General features: G+C 61.5%; 1 protein-coding gene across 2 annotated transcripts; it reads left to right on the top strand.

The window, feature by feature from the left end:
* Window positions 1-6,633: 6,633 nt before the first annotated feature.
* Window positions 6,634-10,990, top strand: MRGBP (MRG/MORF4L binding protein). 2 transcript variants are annotated; one of them, XM_012654556.1, is made up of 5 exons: window positions 6,637-6,846; window positions 7,346-7,467; window positions 9,062-9,143; window positions 9,423-9,497; window positions 9,932-10,990. In XM_012654556.1, exons 1-5 carry the CDS (start codon window positions 6,699-6,701, stop codon window positions 10,117-10,119), a joined length of 615 nt encoding a protein of 204 aa, XP_012510010.1. In that variant the 5' UTR covers window positions 6,637-6,698; the 3' UTR covers window positions 10,120-10,990. The 2 variants fall into 2 exon arrangements, with proteins under 2 accessions (XP_012510009.1, XP_012510010.1); XM_012654555.1 differs by having other exon boundaries at window positions 6,634-6,846; window positions 9,062-9,497.
* The last annotated feature ends 2,163 nt before the right edge of the window (window positions 10,991-13,153 follow it).

The raw sequence follows: 13,153 nt of genomic DNA, 5'->3' as shown, positions 1-13,153 counted from the left end.
ACAGCAGAACATGAGGGGCCAGGACCGTGGTGGCTCAAGGGGCCAGCAGCCCAGGCCACGCAGCAGCTTCTGCTACAGCCGGGAGCCTCAGCCAAACCCAAAGGGGGCCCTTCCTGTCTAAGCCAAGGGGCAGGTGGTCGTCCGTGACCGCATCTCCACAACCGCTGGAACCTGCCGGCAGCACCAACAACCTGACTCTGCACCGGTGTCCAGGACCCCAGCAGCCTCCACCCCAGATGGCTTCCCTGCCCCTCTGCTCCAGGCTGGGCCGCGTCAATGAGGCCCGGGCAGAGACACCCAAATCCTGGCGGAAAACCCCGAGTCTGCCAGGAGGGGCGGGGGCCCAGGCAGGACCGAGTCCTTCCCATTCTCCCCTCTGCCCTCCCACCGGCTCCGTCTATGAACTCTCAGGACTTAAAGCAAAATGAAAGTGATTTCTTCTAGAAAGCAGTTTGGGGGAATTAGTGGAACCAGAACTGCTTGCTTTGGAGGGCCAAGGAGGGCTACGACTGGGGAGTCAATCGTGTACGAAATTATACAAATTTTTTTAATTAAAGGAACCACTGCCATGGCAGATTTCCTTCAAGTATCTTTTTTCCTTTCTGATCTTTACATTTAAAAAAAGTTGTTTTGGAATAATTTTTAAAGTTACAAAAAGTTGCAAGACTCATACTCTCACATTCTTGCTTTTCAATCCCTTTCTCTCTATAGATATTTTTTCTGGAATATTTGAGATAAGTCCCTTTGCATATTTTAATTTTTTAAAATAAAAGTAACACTAGACTTAGTGGGGAGACAGCCCGAACAGCACAGAAGAGCACAGGGCGAAAGTAACATGGTCACAGGCCCCCAAAGCGCTGCCAGGGCCACCTCCACGCCCCGCGAGCGCCCCGTCCCCCCAGCGGCCGGAGGTGCGGGGTCCAGGCCCCGTCCGCAGCCACCGCACTCTTCCGGAACCTTCCATCCTGGCCCTCTCACCCCCGACCTGGGCCCACTCCCTGTCTCAGGCTGCCTCGAGGAAGCTTAAACCTGCCGACACCTTTATTTCTCAATTTTTCAGCATCTACATGTTCTGGAAAGTGACGCATTTGGAGCACTGAGCTTCTTCCCAATCCACATCCCCTCCCCAATTTTTTCAGAGTTACGGTATCACTTTTAGATCTCCAGCGGAGACTTTTGTAACTGTAAACAGCGTAGTGAGACCCCTGTTCTCGGCCCTGGGCTCTGAGCACGCTCGCGGAGGGAAGCGTGGGCTCCCACCTCCTCGCCTGCCCCCTCACGCTGGCATCTCCGCCCGGTCGCCTGCGGTCGAGGACGTCCGTCTTGTGTGCGGCCACACACTGAAGACTCCCCATTGGGCTGCCGGGTGGTTCCGACCAGGCAATGCTAACAGACAGCGCTCACGTGTTACGGTGCCCTGAAGATCACTTTTTGAGCAGCCACGGCTGCACTTGTGCCCGAGGGCAGGAAATACAATTCTGAAACCCTCCCCAAAGGGACCCCACCGAGCACCAGCCCTCCACACTCCTTTCTGATTTTACTTTCGGCTTTTGCCCTTTCTCCAGGTCCTGGCGTCGCGCGTGCCTCCTGCCGTGGAGAACGCCCCGGGTCCCAGTGGACGCTCTGTCCTCGTGGGTGAAGACGTGGGCGGGACCTGGGGCTCCTGGTTCAGTGTCGTTTTCCTTGTGAGCTTTGTCTTCGAGCACCCAGTGTCGCCGACCCACGCCAGCTGCCACTCACCCTGAGTCCTTCGGGGACTCCGTTCCCCTCCGCAAGCACCGGTGCCTTTTCTCCTTATCTCTACGCTCCGAAATGTCACCGATCGCCTCAGTCCCGCCAGGCACACAGTGGTCCTGCCTGACGTTTCTTCGTCCCCTGTCCGCTTTGCTCATAGCATCCTCCCTCCTCGCCTCGGGCAGAAAACACATCGGAGCCACGTCCTGCGGGGCCGGCTCGGGGCGAGTGCCGGGGCAGAGGGACCTTATTTTAGAAAGACCTTTCCCGACTATAAACAGACTCAGTCCCTTTTACAAAGAGAACAGTAGCCGATCTCCACGCTGACCCAAGGAACAATCTCCTCGGTTGCAGTGCACGAGGAAGCAGCGCCGGCCCACGGGGAGCATCTCCATCCTTTCCAAACAAGCTCGGCCCTCACGCATCTGCCTGAGACTGACTTGCGAGCTGACACCATTAGCAGCCCAGGCTCAGCCCCTGTGGCATTTACAACTGTCACGTTTCCATCCTGTGGCATTTTTAGAGTCATAATTGTCCCAGGGTTCTCAGAGACCCAAGGGGAGGAGAATATCAGTGTAAAATGGTGCATGACGTCGGCATGGGACGGCCATGTGAAGCCCCCTTCTGAAGAGACACAAGGCGCGGCTGGAGTCGGCGCTGAGTCAGCCTGGGGGGAGGAATCTTCAAAACCTCTTGGGATCCAGGGCAGGAGGAGCCGAGAGCCTGTCCAGGCGTGGTCACACCCCAGCTGCTCTCCCATCCTCCGGGGCAGGGGCCCCCCAGGGCCGCTCCCCTACCTGGACCTGGACCCTGGACCCCGGACCCTGCTCTACTCGCCCTCAGCAGTGATTCCTGCAAACCTCCCAGGGTGTGGGAAGGGCGGGAAGAGGGGCAGGCAGGAAGGAGGGCCACTCTCAGGTCCCCTGCACTCAGGGAAGGCCAGAGAGGGCAGGGGCTGGCTCTGGGGTCGTGCAGCGGACAAGGAGCTTGTCTCCCCGCCTGCCTCGCAAACCAGCTACCAGCATCCCCCGTGGGCAGCGGGACGAAACTGGCTCTGCTGCGAGGGTCTCCGAGAGGAATGACGAGTTAGTGTTCGTGGAGAGCTGATACGGCCACTGGCACGGTGACCAGAGACACTTCCCATTTCCCCACGGCTTGGCCGTGCTGTCTGGTCTCTGCTGAGCGGTCAGGACGTGGGTGGGGCCCCTTGGCTCTCGAAGTCGCCATTTGTCAGCTGCACAAAAGTCTTTCCAGGAGGTCCTGGTGCTTGATGACAGTGACAGTGGCTGAGGACTGTCACAGCCCATGACAGGTGGTAAACGTGAGGCTCATGTTTCCCGCAAGATCGGAAAATCCAAAGACAATAAAAGGCAGCTCAGCCTGTCGCCCAGCCCCAATGTGAGGCAGCCTGAGCATTTGCGGCCACTTCTCCCGCCGTGGCCCTCAGCCCGCCCTAGACCGTCTGACTCCAGCAGAGTGTCGTGGAGCCTCCCATGTGCACATATACATGTGTCGTGCACATGCGTGTGATATGCATGTGTTGTACACGTGCGTGTGTATTTTGACAAGCTCCTGGGTGATGCTGAAGTTGCTGGTGCAGGGGCTGCGCCCTGAGGACCGTGTCAACCAGACCTTAAACCCTCCTCCTCTTCTGGGCCCGTCCCACAGGCCTGAGGACACGAGCTGCGCCTGTGGACAAAGGTTCCAGGACAGCAGGCTTCTCGCGGTAACACACGCAAGGATTTCACAGGGTGGCGAAATAGATTCCTGTGCACCCCACAGAGGCAGCGCCTGGACAGCCAGGGCCCGGGGTCCCCCGGGCCGTCACAGCCTGAGTCACTCCCTCCCTCCACAAACCCTAACGGGCACCCAGGGGACAGGGCCGCCCTGTCCCTCACTCACACGGCTCACGCTCGGGCAGATGTGACGCTGTGGACCTGGACAGGCCCTTGTTTCAAGTCAAAGAAGCTGCTGCCCAGGAGGAAATCCAGGCAAAAGGATCACCGGGTAAAATACGGGTGCCCGGTTCAATTGGAATTTGAGATCACGATAAATAATGTGTAGTATGTGAAATTCAAATTGAACCGGGCACCCTGTAGTTTTATATGTTAAATCTGACAGCCCCTAAAAGGGGCCAAAACCTCCACGGCCAGTTACAAGTGACCAGCAGCTGGTCCAGCTTTCTGCATCCTCCCACCTTCTCTGGCCAGTGACCCAGGCCTGTGATGACGGGGTGAGGACAGGAACAGCAGTACTAGGGCAACAGAGCCGATCCCAAGCCATGTCCTGCCTGCCCTTCACTAGTCACAAGGAGTCTTTACACACCTCCCCGCCCCACCCCCCGAAACTGGATTTTCTTTTCAAAATGCCAAGGACGGTGCCCTGGGATGCACCAGGCTCCCAGGAGGGAACCTCCTTCACTTGCTTCCTGCTGGCAGGTTTCAGGATCAGGGACCTTGGTTTGGGCCCAAACAGTGGATGGGAGGCGCCCCCTGCCGCTGAACGTGCCTCCGGCAAGCCTGCACCGCGCCCAGAACCCTCCTCACCTGGGGGCCTCTGGTCAGTGGGTCCCCTCGAAGCCCAACTTATAATTCTCTCCAACCACAGGCTTCTTTGTGAGAGGGAAGTAATTAGACCGGAACCTTGATCACATTAAGTTTCCCCAACAGGAAGAGGGGGGTGGGGATAATTAGGCACATTCATTAGGCACCGGCTGCATTTGAAAAGCCCCTCTGTGGGCCGGGATGGTAAGAAAGACAGAGAAGGTTTCCTTTTGCCAAATCGTCCAAGCCGTCTGACTACCAGGCACGCGTTCCAGAATGCATCTGTGAAGTCAGGAGCCAGGTGTCTGTGCATCGCAGCGCTGGGCAGCAGGGTTCGGGTGCAGCGGCCATGTGGCAGACACAAGCAGCAGGGACAGGACCAGCCCACACTCCGGGGACCTCACAGCAGTGGGGAGAGCGAGCAGAGGCACGGGGCCCCCAGCCAGGGCAGAGGATGCCAAGCGCCAGAGAGAGGCGCAGAGAAGGCAAGGAGGCTCTCCGGATTGAAGAAGAGTTTCACCTGGCGGGAATGGGGTGGGGGACCCCAAGGTGTCCAGGGAACATTGAGGAGATGAGTGATGGTGAGGGCCACCATCTAGAGCACTTACTGTGGAACCGACCCCATGCTAAGTGCTCGTGGGCCTGCATGATCATGCCCTTGAGCCACTGGCTGAGGCAGGTGCCACCTGTGGGTCAGGCAGAGGAGGGGAGCACAGGCCTGGCTGGGTCCAGTGTCCAGCCACATGGTGGCTCTACGGACAGCTGGTGGCCCTGGGCCCCCTGCGAAGCCCCCTGGGCAGCCTCCTGGGCCAGATCTCCACCATGGCATTGTGGGGACCTCCTGGCCAGCAGCCCCCTTTCCCAGGTGGGGAAGCCAAGGCCCAGGCCCAAACCGCCAGGCCAGCTCAGTCCACGTGCTGTCCCCGTGGCGAGGCTGACCAGGACAGCACCGGGAGGGGCAGCGGCACCAGCGTCAGCTCTGGCCGGCTACTGGGATGCCCAGGCCCCCACGGCGCAGCACAGCCACCCGCAGCGAGACCCCAGGGGAATGGCTGTTGTCGCCCCTGCGCGGAGGGCACGGAATCCTAAGGCTGAGCCTCGCCCAGGCCACATAGCTGCGACAGCCCGGTAGGGAACCCAGGAGCCCGACCACGGCCCGGGTCTACACCCGCCAAGGCGAAGAAGGGCCTTGCCACAGGTCCCAGCTGGAGGCCTGCGATGGGCGTGGCCGAGGAAAGGGGCGGGGAGAGTCGCGGAGGCGGGGCGGAGCCGGCGGCTTTGATTGGACCCCGTCTTGACTCGTCTTGGGACTGCTTTCTGGCCCCGCCCAGACCCCCCTCCCAGGCCCCGCCCAGACCCCGCCCAGGGCTCCCCACCCGCCTTGGTGACCACGAGGCCGGCGGGCGGGAGACGCGCGGTCGAGGCCGCCGGGGCAAGCGGGTTAGAGCCCCGCGCCCGCGGGAGCTGTCGGTTCCCGGTCTTGTTTGTTTTTCCTTCACGTCGCTACCGCGATGTCACTCGCAGTCTGCGCCACCGCCGCGCTGCGACCCCACAGCGTTTCCGTCCCCTCGGGAGACCTGCGCCGGTCCGCGTCCCCGCGCGGATCCGCCGCCGCCCCTTCGCCCGTCCGTGCGGCTCCGCGGCGTGTCCGCGACCTCCGGCCGGCGCGTCCCCAAGGCCGGGCGTCCGCCCGCCGTCAGGTGTCGTGACGGTCGCGCTGCGCACAGCGGGCGTCCCCTCGGCAGGTGCCGCGTCCCGGGAGACTCCGCCCCATCGCTCACGGACCGCCGCTGTCGGAGCAGGCGCCGTCTACACCCGACACGCTAGTTGGAGCAGGCGCCGTCTACACCCCCGTCCGACCCCGGTGCGGGTCGCGGCTGTGCCCGGCCCCCGGACGGCTGGGCGTGAGCGCGTCCCCAGTCTTCGTGGCACCGCAGCCCCGAGGGTCGCATGTCCAACCCCATCCCGTGACCGGACCGTTTGCGTTTTTACTCCCGGACAGCGAGGTGCCCGGGCGGCTTCTGGTGTCCCCCGTTCTGGACGTCCGTCACTTTCTGACGGCGTAGAACGTTTTCTTTTAAATGGAGCTCTCTTTCCCGCGAGCTCTGCAAACCGGGTGAGCGCCTCGGCGCGCTCCCGCGAGGGCGGGGTGGGGGTCGGCGGCGCGCTCCCGCGAGGGCGGGGTGGGAGGGGAGTCGGCGGCGCCGGAGGCCGGACTGCGCTGCACGGCGGGACTCGGCCGCCAGGGGGCGCCGCGGGCTCGCGCCGGAGCCCGCACCCTCAACTGCGCCTGCGCCGACGCCGGCGCCTGAGCCCGAGCGCGAGCGCGGCCGAGCGCGCGCCCGCCCCCGACTGCGCCTGCGCGGAGCCCGTGGCCGCGCCTGCTCCCGCCGGGGGCTCGTCGCTCGCCGGGCCGCGGCCATGGGGGAAGCCGAGGTGGGCGGCGGGGGCGCTGCCGGCGACAAGGGCCCCGGGGAGGCGGCCACCAGCCCGGCGGAGGAGACGGTGGTGTGGAGCCCCGAGGTGGAGGTGTGCCTCTTCCACGCCATGCTCGGCCACAAGCCCGTCGGTGAGCGCCAGGCCGCGGACGCGCGTGGGGGCGGGGCGGGCCGGGCCGCGGGTAACCGTCGGCGGGAGGGGCGGGGCCTGCGCCGGAACGCCCCGCCCCCTGGGACCCCCGCCCCCTCCCGCACCCGGGCAGACCCTGCACCCTCTGTGACACCCAACTGCACACTGAGGCAGACCCCGCAACACCCCAGGTGTGTCCAGTCCCATACCCAGGCTGACCCCCGCCTGTCCTGCATGCTAGGGTTGACCCCACCCCTCACAACACCCTGATACCTACTCCCACGTGGACCCCCTTCCCCATGATACCCCCATGACACCCCCATGACACCCTCGCCCCTTCCTATAACACCCCACACCTCCAGCCCGGTCCCCTCCAACTGCTCGTTGTACACCTCTACCCTGGCAGATCCCCCTCCGCCTACCCCTGCCTGCTCATTCCCCAGTGCAGACCGCTGGCCGTTCCTGCCCCCCTTACCGCTGTGCTGCGCCTCCTCCCACAGGTGTGAACCGACACTTCCACATGATTTGTATCCGGGACAAGTTCAGCCAGAACATTGGGCGGCAAGTCCCATCCAAGGTCATCTGGGACCATCTGAGCACTATGTATGATATGCAGGCACTGGTGAGCTGGACCCCTGCCCTCCCAGTGTTGGGGGCCAGTGGGGAGACAGTCCACACCCTGCTCTCTGAAGCTCAGCCCGAGCAGGTGGCAGAGTGCCCACCCATGCCTCCTGGGGGTCTGCTGGGCAGAGTGGCAGGTAGCACTGACAGATGAGACCCTTCCAGGGGAGTGTGACGTCCTGGGAGGACAAGTCACTTAACAAGAGGCTCCGAAGAGTGTTATGAAAATAGACCTAGTGCTGGGAGCTGGTTACCTTTCCAGGGAACCTACCTTGGAGCGGGTGGTCAGCAAAAGTCTCTGGAGAGAGACTGGGGAGTGGAGACCCTGGGAAGGTGCCCGCGCAACAGGTGGCGGGAGGGGAGAATGCAGAGGCCAGGCCCTTAGGCCAGTGTCCGTCTTCTGAGAGGCCTCAGAAGTGCTTTAGCAGAGGGTGACCTCATGTAAGTCACATTAAGGCAAATTTGGCGGCTTCTTGAGAACTAGGCAAGTAGAGTCCCATCCTTACGCAGCTCAGAGTGGGCAGTGTCTGATAGGTCAGCAGGTTAACTAGGTCAGCGGGGTGGCTGGAAGAGACAGGTGTCAGAGCCCTGTGGCAGCAGGAGGTGGTGGGTCCAGGAGCTCCAAGGTGAGGCACCTGGAAAGTGGGTGGGGTGGGGACCTGTGCTGGTGGAGGGGGAGAGTCTGTGCCTCCCTGTTGGTCTCAGGGCCACACCAGCCCTCCTGGCGAGACCTGGAGTGCGCCACCGAGGCAGAGAGCACTTGCGTTGACCTGGGCACATCCCAGGTGTCCGCTCTGCACAGCCATAGAAAGGGGTCAGAGAAGCCAGCTGTGCCCCAGGGCTGCTGCAGTCATGTGCCAGGGAGAGGGAGGCCTGCCCACACGCAGATGTGTCCTGGAAGTGAGCGGCTCTTGCTGCCCGCGTTGAGCACATTCTGAGCCCAGTGCAGAGTTTGCACCAGGTGGCCAGCCCTTGGTGACCCAGCTGTGCTGACTGCCAAACTTAGTAAGGTCCTCCCTGGAGCAGCCGCTCCTGCCTGTGTGGGGAGTGCATGGGTCAGGCCCTGCTCCCTGGCCACCTCCCTCCGAACTCCCTGGGGCCAGCATCATGTTGTGGGGCCCTGCGAGGGGAAGGGCCCTGGTCCCCAGACACTCCCCACTCTGGGACGCAGAGCGATCAGTGAGCACTGTGCCTGTCTTTGGAGAAGACAGATCACTCTGAGGCCTGAGACGTGCTTCTGGGACACGGGGCCTGGCTCAGAGGAGCCTGGTGACCTGTGTGACACTCAGGGAGCTGCAGGGGACCACTAAGGCTTTCCGCCCCAGAATAGCGGTTCCAGCTCTTTGTCCTCTCCTGACTCCTGCATCTGCTTCAACTGGTGGTGCCCTCTGCGGGTTTCCACCCGTGCTCAGCCCTGCCCACAGAAGGGACGGTCTCCACCCCATGCCCACGTGCACACGTGCCCCAGCCCCGAGTGCAGCTCTGGGCCCACGTCGGCTGCTCCTGAAAAGGCTCTTACACAGCTTCACTGACTTGCTGAAACCTCATTTTCTTCTTTGTTTCTTAAAAAAACAAAACACTCTACTCAACACCAGCATGAGTCCGAGATTCTCCCTTTCCCAAACCCAGAGAGGAACTTCGTCCTTCCAGAAGAGATCATCCAAGAGGTCCGAGAAGGTGAGGCCCAGGCCCTAGAAAGGTCAGGTTTGGGAATTAGAAAAGGCTGGACCTGGGCAAAGGGTGGGGAGGTCAGAGTGAAGGTCATGGCCTCCGGGAGGTGTGAGGGTCCAGCACAGACCCCACCTCCACCCATACGGTCTCGGGAGCCTCCGGGATTGGAAAGGACTTCGTTCAAGAGCAGCTGCTGGGCAGAAGGTGAGGCCTGCGTGGGCAGCCGGGCGTCCCCAGGTGTCGGCCACCACCGTGGGCTTTCAGTGAACGTCAGCTTCTCCACAGGAAAAGTGATTATTGAGGAAGAAATGAAAGAGGAGATGAAGGAAGACGTGGACCCCCACAGCGGGGCTGACGACGGTGAGTGTGGCACCCACCCTCCCTGGTAGCCTGCGGGGCATGGCGCCCACGGCCTCCCTTGCAGGGCTTGGTGGGGTGGACAGAAAGTCTGTGGCGCGGGGTCCAGTTGAGGTCAGACGTGGTGGAGGTCATCTCAGTGCAGGGTAAACGCTGACCGTGTTCCCGTCTAGCAGGAGCAAGTGGAGCTGAGGGACAGCTCGGTAGGGCAGGTCCCCCTGGCACCGGGGCCGAGCAAGCGCACCCTGGCACTCAAGGTCGGGGCACCCTCAGGAGCACAGGCCTCTCTCGAGGCCCCTGGGTGCAAGACTCCAGCTCACAGGATGCTTTTTGGATTCAGAGGGTTCCATGGGAATAGACAGATTTTTTTAAATGAACAGGAAGACAAAATTCAATTCTGGATATTCTGTTTCCAGCCGAATTATTTTGTTTCTCAGTTTTTTTATCTTCAGGGAGCTTGGGGAAAGCAGCAGAAAAATCTAGCAAAGACAAAGAGAAGAACTCCTCGGACTCGGGGTGCAAAGAAGGGGCGGACAAGCGGAAGCGCAGCCGGGTCACCGACAAAGTCCTGACTGCAAACAGCAACCCCTCCAGCCCCAGCGCTGCCAAGCGGCGCCGAACATAGACGCCTGCACAGCGGGTCTGGGGGCGCCTCCTCCCCCGCGCACAGCGACCTGTCCTGACGCTGCGCTCCGCGCCGCCGCCCAGCTTCCCTGGAGCGAGGCTGTCCGGCAGGGGCCCGCAGGCCAGGCTCCAGTCAGACCAGCTGTGGCCCTGGTGGACCCAGAAGACCAGGCTCGACCCAGGCCAGTGGTTGAGGGCTCTGAGTCTGCATCCGTCTCCTCCGGAGCACCTGGCTTCCTCGTGGCCTTGGATTAGCTCCGCGTGTGCGGCAGCATTCGGGCCCAGGCCGCGTGGAGCGTGGAGCGGGGTGGAGCCAGGAGAAGCCCCGGGATTAGCAAGCAATACAAACACTGACCTCACTCTGTCCTCAGAAGGAAACACTCGTCTTCCCTGCGTCACTCTGTCCTTTCCGTCTGTCTGTCCCTCTGTGAGCCTGTCTGCACTGACTGCAACATCAGGAGGATGTGGCCTTCCTGTCACCCGTGCACGCGCCACAGCCTCTCCCCCACCTGGGAAACTCAGAACCAGATACTTTGCCTCATTCACTTGTACTGTAAGGTTGTATATAATTTGGTTGGTATCTCACTATTTAATTTTTAAGAAGCCTATTTTACTAGTGTTTTATATGAAAATACTGGAGAAGTTAAACCTGTGTCGTATTTTCCTGAGATGTTTTGTTTTAAGGTAATGACTACTGAGATACTTTTTGCTCAGTTTTTATATGCCAGATACAGAGAATTTGTAGCGGTTATTTTTGTACTACCTAGTGACAGCAGACGGGCCAGATGCGTGGGTGGAGGGGAAGGTGCCGCCGCTGGGCTGGCAAGAAGGCGCCCCAGTGCCGATGGAGATACGCTTTCATTTGCAGAACATTAAAGCACAAAAAATCAACCTGGAGTTGTGTGATTTTGATACCAAAATAAGTTTTCCTCCAATAGGAAGTTTTATTTTCCCAAGATTTATGACTAAAGCATAGTGTACACTTAGATTTATTAACACTCCCTGAAATGATGTGTAAACAAAATAGTGACAGACTTGGGTGGTTATCTTGTTGAATGTGACGAAGTCAAGTACAAACCCTGTTAGGGGAGCAGAGCAGGGTGGGCCCTCGGCGGCCCCTGGGCGCGAAGCCGGCTCCTTCCCGCCTGACGTGTCCTGCAAGATGGGCTGCCAGGCTGAGCGTGCTCTTAGCTGAGTGAAATCCGGCCGTTCTGAGTGACAATGGGACGCACCTGGCCCGGCCAGCCCTGGCGCCCTGCATCCTCATCTTGACACTCCATGTGGCACTGGATTCCTCTCCGCCTGAGGAGCCTCCCCCTGTCTGGGAACGTGTCTGGCTGCCTGGAGTCCCCTCGTGGTGACGCCGACAGCAGGGCACGGGCAGAGACAGCAAAGCCAGGATCTCTGTGTGATGAGGGTGCCCCGTGTGGGGTCCCAGGCTGGCCTGTACCAGACCCCCTGTCACTCCAGGGCAGAACGGGGGTGGCCTTGACCGCTGGCAGCCAGCTTCTCCGGCAGGGGAAGAGTGTCTTGCGCCCGCCCGCCCCGCATTCCACAGGTAGGCCAGCTGCCCGCGGGGCCCCGCAGGTCCCATTCTGTAGAGCTCACACAAGCCCACAGCCCCGCCGGCAGCACCCCGCCACACGGAGGGGAACCTGGGTGACCCCAAAGGCACGAAGCCCAGGACTGGCCCGCAGCTGGCGAGTCTCCGCCACTCTGGCGAAGCCTCAGGAGAGCCGCTCCTGTCCGGGCACTGTGGGCACCACACCTACTCTGCTGCCCAGCCCTGCAGTGAGCTCTGCACCTGTCTGCAGGAGAAGCAAAGGAGATCAGCTTTGTCACAAGTTAGGAACCGACTTGGGGCGGTGGTGGGGGGACACTCCCCTCCCCTTGGCTGAGTGTCCCCCGTGTGTTCTCTCCTGTGAGGTCAGCCCCCACCCGGTGCTTGGTGCCAGCCCACCCTGGAGTCGTGGCTGCGGGAAGCCTGGCTCTTGAAGAGCACAGAACCAGCAAGTAACACCACCTCCGGTGGCCAGGAGGGGCCTGCTCTCCGCCGGCTCACTGTTCCCAGCCCTCATCTGAAACAGCATCTTCCGTGACCTCAGAATGTGCTGGAAAAGCCTAGTTATTAAATCTGCCTCATTTCAATTAAGTTAACATTTTACTGCATTTCTAGGAGAAACAGGGAGGCCCAGGGCGAGCCCAGCAGACAGATGAGCGTCCCCCATCCCAGGCATCCCGTGCTGCCCACGCGCCCCCCACGAGCAGCGGTTGCCGTCCATCGATCCCAGACACCAGGGCGTCCTCCCAGGCTCCTCGGCCCACAGGGGCCCTGTTTGCACCCTGCCAGGCCACACTCACAAGCACCCAGGCAGTGTGGCCTGGAGTCCCAGGGGAACACCGTGCCCACCCTCCCCAGCCTCGCTGTGCAACCCGTGATTCGGGGGCTTTACAGAACGCAGCCCCACACACGTGACGTGGAACACGCCAACTGACCTGCATCTGAAAGGAAGAACTGGGAATGAGGGGACTGTGCCGCCGCCGCTAGCGCAGGACAGAGAGAATCCTAAACTGCTAGGAAGCCGGGGGGATGCTGAGATGAGCTGAGACCCCCCCCTCCGGGACCTGGCAGTGTGGGTACAGAAAGCAGGCGCCTCCTGCCCCCAGAGAGGCCCCCGAGGAGGCGCTTAAGCAGCGTCAGCAGTGCTGAACAGTCCCTAAGGTGGCCCCAGTAATTTCTGCTCCTGGTGTTCAAGCCTTGGGGTGGCCCCTCCTGAGTGCAGAGCTTGTCACCTCGTGACTGATGGAACACGCAAAGGAGGGAAGCCCGCCGGGACGGGCTGCACGCTGGAGAGACTCCCCCCGCTTGGAAAAGGCAAAGTGCCCTGCGCCCGGCCTGGAGGGAGCCCCAGGCAGAGAGCAGCCCCCAGCCTGCAGCTGGCGAAGACGGACCGCGCCAGCACGCTGAGGGCGCCCCGGTGGGGACATGCTGCTGATGGGGACGCTCTTCTCTGGGGGAGACGTCCCTGAGGGGA

The sequence above is a fragment of the Propithecus coquereli genome, unplaced genomic scaffold (assembly GCF_000956105.1).
Source record: "Propithecus coquereli isolate 6110/MARCELLA unplaced genomic scaffold, Pcoq_1.0 Scaffold442, whole genome shotgun sequence".
Taxonomy (NCBI): domain Eukaryota; kingdom Metazoa; phylum Chordata; class Mammalia; order Primates; family Indriidae; genus Propithecus; species Propithecus coquereli.
The sequence above is the reverse complement of the archived record's forward strand: the minus strand, read 5'-3'. Positions and strand labels throughout refer to the sequence as shown.